Source organism: Oncorhynchus mykiss, chromosome 12 (genome assembly GCF_013265735.2).
Source record: "Oncorhynchus mykiss isolate Arlee chromosome 12, USDA_OmykA_1.1, whole genome shotgun sequence".
Classification (NCBI taxonomy): Eukaryota; Metazoa; Chordata; class Actinopteri; order Salmoniformes; family Salmonidae; genus Oncorhynchus; species Oncorhynchus mykiss.
Window position 1 is genome coordinate 69,072,969 of NC_048576.1, and position 8,096 is coordinate 69,081,064.

The following is an 8,096-nucleotide window of genomic DNA, read 5'->3' on the forward strand; positions in this document are numbered from 1 at the left end:
TGAGCGACTGTAGGCAGCAGCAGGCTCGTAAGCATTCATTCAAACAACACTTGCTTGCATTTTGCCAGCAGCTCTTCGCAAGCACAGCACTGTTTATGACTTCAATCCTATCAGCCTAATGGCTGGTGTAACCGATGTGAAATGACTAGCTAGTTAGCAGGGTGACCACTAATAGCGTTTCAAACGTCACTCGCTCTGAGACTTGGAGTAGTTATTCCCCTTGCTCTGCAAGGGCCGCGGCTTTTGTGGAGCGATGGGTAACGCTGCTTCGAGTGTGGCTGTTGTCGATGTGTTCCTGGTTCAACCTGGTTCAAGCCCAGGTAGGGGCGAGGAGAGGGACGGAAGCTATACTGTTACACTGGCAATACTATAGTGCCTATAAGAACATCACAATAGTCAAAGGTATATGAAATACAAATGGTATAGAGAGAAATAGTCCTATAATTCCTATAATAACTACAACCTAAAACTTCTTATCTGGGAATATTGAAGACTCATGTTAAAAGGAACCACCAACTTTCATATGTTCTCATGTTCTGAGCAACATGGCACAACTGCAGCATGGCACATATTGCACTTTTACTTTCTTCTCCAACACTCTGTTTTTGCATTATTTAAACCAAATTGAACATGTTTCATTATTTATTTGTGGCTAAATTGATTTTATTGATGTATTATAATAAGTTAAAATAAGTGTTCATTCAGTATTGTTGTAATTGTCATTATTATAAATAAATAAATAAATAAAAACCGGCCGATTAAACGGTATCAGCTTTTTTTTTTTTCATACTCGGTCGACCTCTACTGTGTACTGCTGGGGCAACCAAAAATGTACACCGAGTTTGGGAAATGCTACACTAACTCACTAAAACCCACTGTTAATTATTGACCTACCTGATGTGTTTGCTTTTACCACACTCAACCGCTTATGTTGGCCAGTGGGAGAAGCACAGCACTTGCTAAAATATGCACTTAACACGCATCAACAGACCACTTGTGGTGTGTGTGGGGAGATCTGCTGTAGTGTGCTTAGACAGAGACACCGCCTGCCCGGCACCAAACCATTCTGAAATCCCCGATAGTGGAGAGCTGAGAGACTCAGAGCATTTTGTTAGAATGTTGACTCACTTGTTTCTGGACAGGAAGCCCACACCCAGCTTGAACTGTGAATTTACAGTTGGTCTGAACAGTCCCTTTTCCACAGTCTTTTCCTAAATCCCCCATCTCACACACAGAGAACAGGAAAATCAAATCTCTCTGTATTCCTATTAATAGCACCATAGTATTGAGAGCAATGGGTGTCCCAGTTCCATAGACTCACATACAGAGCAGAGAACTAACTACCTTACCAAGTCACCTGACCAGGGAAGGAACGCGTGAGTCACTACCTCAGGTGACTGACTCCACCATGGACTCTGCCTCTGATCAAATGGAGGCGACTGGCTGGAAAAACCGCTCACAACATTAATCAGATTTTAAAATATATTCCATCTAAATTTTGCCCAACCATTTAAATAGACCTAAGCTCATTTCAGTGGAAAAACATTGAATTACATGACTGTATCAGAAAGGCCTATTTGAATAAGATCAACTGACAGATCATCAGTGTTAGTCATTGACGCCGTGTATTTGAATAAGCCTGTTATAAACAGTGTCTGTAGAACGGTCCAGTCAGTGCGGACAGGCAGTAGGCAGACTAGCGTGCAGAGAGTTGGCACTGTTGATCCTGATGAGATAGCCAGGGGGGGGGGGGGGGGCTATTTGGAGAGAGATGGGTTTTGCATATGTTTTTTGCAGAGCAACAGTGTATGAGGCATGTGCCTGTAGGGGTGTGACTGCATCAGCCAAGATGATGAGCGGGGGAGTGGACATGACTCAGCTACAGGGGAGGAGTTGAGTTTGACCTCTCAGCTTGCCTTAACATGATGGTGGCGGTATCTGTTGGTTCAGTCAACAGAATGCATTCTGACCTTTGACCTAACTAAGACATTGTACCATGCAGGGTTGTGTCTGGATCAAAAGGAGCTTACGGTGATGGGTGTCGCAGTAGATTGTTAGTGCGGCAGATTTTTTTCATACTTCTTTTAGCATTCTAAGCCAAATTCCTGCAATTCTACACATTTATGTTAAGACATTTTTGTATTTGACCTTTATTTAACTAGGCAAGCCGGTTAACAACAAGTTCTTATTTACAACGACGGCCTACTTACCTATGGAACTGAGAGAAATGTTTGCTTTTTTTAAAGCCATTTTCCTGCAATTCTACATATTCTACCATAGAGATGAGAAAATGTTGCTGTTATAAACCAATTTTCTGCAATGTTATGCATTTTGCCATGGCTAATGCAGTGTTCTTCTGCTAAAACATAAAATCTACACTGCTAAATCAATTCTTTTTGGAATGGTCAATTCTCCCTTACTGTCTAGCTTTCATTGATTGTTAGTTCTCAAAGATTCAATTATTTTAAAATATATAGGTCCATAATCTTTTCTAAAAAAAAATATTTTACCTTTATTTAACTATGCAAGTCAGTTAAGAACAAATTCTTATTTTCAATGACGGCCTAAGAACAGTGGGTTAACTGCCTTGTTCAGGGGCAGAATGACAGATTTTTACCTTGTCAGCTCGGAGATTTGATCTTGCAACCTTTCGGTTACACGTCCAATGCTCTAACCACTAGGCTACCTGCCGCCCGTTCTACATACTTTATATATTTGCGTTTAGTCTTAATTAAATCATTTTAAACAGGAAAAATAATAATAATAATAATTGACACACAATTTGATCATCTAAAATGCACCTTGAATGAATGTCACTGATGAGGTGAGCCTTGCTTCGCCTGTTTATGCACACCATTTTCTCAAGTCTTTTTATTTTAACCTCTACCCTGCAAAAATAACACCATACCCAAATCGGACTCACGCAAATTGATTTTGTCCCCCACAGACCAAACGTGATCACGACACGCAGGTGGAAATACCAAAACAAACTCTGAAACAATTATATTAATTTGGGGACAGGTCGAAAACCATTAAACATTTATGGCAATTTAGCTAGCTAGCTTGCAGCTGCTAGTTAATTTGTCCTATTTAGCTAGCTTGCTGTTGCTAGCTAATTTGTCCTGGGATATAAACGTTGAATTGTTATTTTACCTGAAATCCACAAGGTCCTCTACTCCGACAATTAATCCACACATAAAAGGGTCAACCGTATAATTTCTAGTCATCGCACCTGCTTCCAGACTTTTTCTTCTTTAGACTTTATATGGTGATTGCAATCTAACTTTCATAATCATTTTAAACATTTTACTTCACCTTTATTTAAACTGGTAGGCTAGTTGAGAACAAGTTCTCATTTGCAACTGCGACCTGGCCAAGATATATAGTAAAATACGGTATACCGCCCAGCCCTAATGTAAGCTACGGCTTATATATAGAAAATCAGTAAAACTGAGTCCTAAACCAAAAATCCAAGGCTGTGACATTGAATGATCTTTTTAAAGAGCTTTTATCAAGTTAGCTTATCTACGCGTTCCGACATGTTACCTTGCACGTTAAGAGCCGATATTTGAGCCGGAACAGGAGACAAGAGACTTTGTTTTATTCTTCTTTAGGACCTTATGTGCACGCTTCCCCTCCCTGAACCAGCCCTTCTTCCAGAGTTGAAGAAGATCACGGGTTTCTCTCTCCCTACTCTCCCCCTCTACCTGCGGGGGGTTCTGCTTTTCAAAGAGGAGAGGAACTTATCTGTGAGCTTCTTCCCTGCTGGGCAGAAACAGATAAAGCCTTCACCCTACTGCCTGGGCCGCTCACACCCAGGTACACACGTTTGAAGCCACAGAGCAGACGTATAGTGGTATTTATGTCAATGAAATATTGATAAAGCAGGCAGGCAGAGTCCTTGCAGAACGGGTTGCCCATAGGGAGAAAGAGAACGTCCATCCAAATGAAAAAAAAGTAGAAGCACGAGTCACAGACACAGGGTAGAAGGCACATATTGAGTATGCGATTACCTGTATACAGAATCTCCCACACAGGAAATCATTCCATCAATATGACAGAGACTCTCAGAACGCAGAAACACAGACGCACACATTATCATCTGTCTTGCACACAGTCAAACAAATCCAATATGCACACAGCCATGTTTCCAGGCTTGGTTAAACCAGGTTTGCATAGTGTGTACAGTCAGCACTATGGTTATGAATAACCTACTATCTGGCAAACTCCCATCTCCTGCAGTTAACATAACCCTTACAGTGAGGCCCATGGTCCTCAAGATCACTCATCTGTTTCGATAGCTAGGAGGACTTGTCAAAAACCTCTGAAGCATAGTACTGCATTACTAAACAGGCAACGTCAACATATTGAAAGCAAGACAGATAAGTATGCCTAATCTCTTAAGTCTCACATAACATTTCCTGTCTTTACCCCTCAACCTCAGGTGCCCCCTGCCCCTGCAGATCCCAGCCCCGTCCCACCATAATGAAATGCAGAGTGGCAGACAAACTAGCATCTATGACCCAGCTTCTCCACAGCACAGCCCCATACATTACACAAGAAGACAGTTTGTCAGGTAAGCTAGTATTCAGCGGTCACCGAGGGAACCGCACGCTGCAGCCTTGCCTACCCTGGCTGCCTTCACCTGAACCAGACTGGAAAAACTGCCGCCCGTCACGGCTGGCCTTGTCTGGTTTAAACAAACGAGAAGGGCAGCCAGTGCCCAGAAGGGGAATAGGGAGGTTGTTTTCATGTCTGAGGAGGAGAGCGCTGATGCGGAATAGCAGCTAAGACAGACAGACGCTCCCTGGGCTCAGAGGGGGAGACAGGCAGCACAGCAGGCCTCTGACAGAGCACATTTTTAGGGGAGTGTCTGTCTGCCGGAATGTGCGCTGCTTCGGGGCAGCGTGCTCACGATTTCCCAGAGAACACGCCGGCGGTTCTGCTTAATGTTCAATTCACCTGATTTCTAGCCAGAACACCCAGAAACAGTTCACATGAATATGTACGGGATAGTTTTATTTTAGGATCTACATTTCAATCCAAGGTCAGGGTTGTCAATTTCATCTCCATCCTGTTGGACAACAATAAATAGGGCCTTGTTCTTTCGCAACAGGGAGTATGAGGAGTTCAAACCCATGGGCGTGCAGTGCACACAAGTATTGGCATCTCTGATGTCTGGTAATGTGCGCTATCATCTCTCACCAGACGCTCCATCTATCGACCCAAATAGATTACACCTACTTATGGTCGACTCCACAAGGCCTTCCCAATGTCCAGCAGACAATTTGTAACCCCCCCCCCCCCCCCCCGGCATCACTTGGCTGAGAGTGTTTAGAAAATGCCTATGCATCCTTCTCTCATCACAAAGGGTGACCCCGCCCACATTCTCCACTAGAGTAATGCAATGTGCACTCTGCTCAGTGCGCTCTGGCAGCAAAAGTAACAGACCTTCAAATTACACAAAGAGGGACCGCATGAGAATATGTGATTATTATAGCCTTGGCCTATCCTGTGTGCAAAAAGAAGTGGGTACAGGGATTGTGTGGTTCAGCTTGATTGACAAGAGTGTAAGGGAGATGCATGCAGTTGTACAACTGACTAGGTATTCAACTGAAATATGTCTTCCGCATTTAACCCAACCCCTCTGAATCAGAGAGGTTCACGTGGGCTGCCATAATTGACAACCACGTCTACCATGCCCGGGGAACAGTGGGTTAACTGCCTTGCTCAAAGCAGAACGTCAGATTTTTTACCTTGTCAGCTCGGGGATTCGATCCAGCAACCTTTTGGTTACTAGTCCAACGCTCTAACCACTTGGCTACATGTGCCATAAAGGTAGTGTCGTTTCTGTTGACAGCATAAATAACAATGAGCTACACAAGACAACATGCTGCAGAACATGTGTTACTGCAGTACTGAGTGACAAGAGACTAAACAGACAAGACCACGATAGTAGAGTGACTGTTTTATATTACACTTGCTAGCCTGTGCGTGCACACAAAGCCCTCACACAGATGGATGTTGTGACATTGTGTTGACTTTTTTTTTAAGTATTGACAATTTGCCTTAACGTGTGAAGCATGGCTCTGTTCCCTTTGAGTTTTAAATCTTCCACACCCTGATAGATTACACTTCCTTATCCGGAGTAGCTTGTGTGAGCTGCTAGTAAACAGTGGATTTTGATAAGGCACTCTATTGCAACTGAACAACCCCAAATGATTGTTCCAACCTGAAAAACCAAGATGCTTAGCTTGAGTCAAATTGACACTGACACAAATTACACCAGGAAGTTCTGGCTATGCAATTCGCGATGGTAACGCGTCACATGTTAATTTTTGGATTTGGTGAGAACTGAAACTAACGTTAGCAACTAACTTTGAAATCACGAACATACTCATTAATCTCGCTAGCTAGAACTGAAATTAACAATTTGGGCTAACCTAGTAAAATAGATTTCACAATGCAATGGAGTAAAAGTTCATCTTTAGTGACCAGCAAACTAGTTAATCATAATTGATCGTTGTATGCCATCAATCACAATCTGACACTGACTGGTCTGATATTTGGCTGATGGCAATGCTAACGACATTTCTTTATTTGATAACGTTAGCTAGCTAACCAGACGTTAACGCAGCGAGCGAAACTGGCTTGTTTGTGGTGAAAACAGGAAACACTTCGTTCAAGCATTGAAATCTGTGAAAATCCAACGTGGCAAATATGATATAAAAAAATATATATATCAGAATTTAAACGTCTAGTTTAAACTAGTAAACCTAATTAGCTAGTTAGCTAAACGTTTATCAACAAATCAAAAGAGCACGCTAGCTAACGTTATTAGTCTTTCACAATCACATCCACACAGACAGGTAACGTGCTATCTAGCTAATGTTAGTTAGCCCACCTGACCCGGCATCACAAATCATTAAACACGCTAAAGAAAATTGTATTGAAAATGGAATGTATAATACACAAACATAAGCAGGGGACTGCGAATTAAAATGTTTGGTTATAAATATTTTTTCCCTTACCTTGTCCAGACAATTCACTTTTTCCGTGGGGTACACGATTGTGCCACATCTGCCACACGACGGATTCATGTTTGAGGAATGCTGTGTAGTCGGATAAATTAAACGATAAAAACAAAAATATCTGTCAAGTAAAAGTGTTCTTCCCAAACAATACGGGTCGAGTTTGACGGCTGGATTGATCAAATCCCGGAGATTGTTGTCGTTCTAACCGCACAGCTGGCTGTCAGTACACGAACCAGAGACGTAAAGCGCGAGCACGGCGCCTCTCTTTCCAATGCCGCGCTCCCGAGGAGAAAGGAAAGGGGGCGGTCCCACAAGGAGACGCTTGATTTCAGAGGCGACGTTAATAATTGGATAAATCCCGTGATCAGATATCAATCTATGGAGATCGATCAGCGTATACTATATTTGATACTGAAATCCAACGCAAATAGCAATACTCAATGCTTTTTAGTTGGTTGATTCCATGGAATGCGGAACTAGATTTATCACCCCACCATCACTGGTCGTCACTAGTTACCACAGCCACAAAGTCATAAACTCCGCCCATTTCTAAAATGTATATTCTTCCAATTTGATTTTAAACCTAAACCCAACCTTATCCCTAAACTTAACCATACTGTTAACCTTATGTCTAACCCTAATCTTCAATTAAGACCAACAAACTCATTTTGTGTTGCTATGAATTTGTTTGATAAAGCCAATTTCTACTTTGTGGCTGTGCTATCTAGTGGAAACCACTATCACAATGGAACAGGCGCACGACAACATCGTGAACATGACATACAGAAAAAGTATCTAGAATACACGCCAACGCTTTTTATTCCACATGATGATCATGCCATCTGCTACAATATGTATGTAGGCTGCTGTGAAGGCCTACATGGAATACAGTTGCAAATTAGTTTGGTTTGGGTGACATCTGCTGTCACAAATCAGAATTGGTTTCACTGGTCAGGATGCAGAAATTATAGGCCCACTGAGTTTTCTCCTTTTCTGGTTGACATTATAATTAAACATTATTCATTCTAATAGCTTTATTCTTTCAAATTACTGTATTTCAAA

At 42.1% G+C, this 8,096-nt stretch overlaps 1 protein-coding gene across 1 annotated transcript in view; it reads right to left on the minus strand.

Moving 5' to 3' along the window:
• LOC110538141 (LIM and SH3 domain protein 1) overlaps positions 1-7,351 on the minus strand; it is a 41,348-nt gene extending 33,997 nt beyond the window's left edge. The window contains exon 1 of the mRNA XM_036938203.1: positions 7,032-7,351. Coding sequence (XP_036794098.1) covers positions 7,032-7,100 — 69 coding nt within the window. The 5' untranslated portion in view covers positions 7,101-7,351. The remainder of the gene's footprint in view (positions 1-7,031) is intronic.
• Between the last annotated feature and the right edge of the window lie 745 nt (positions 7,352-8,096).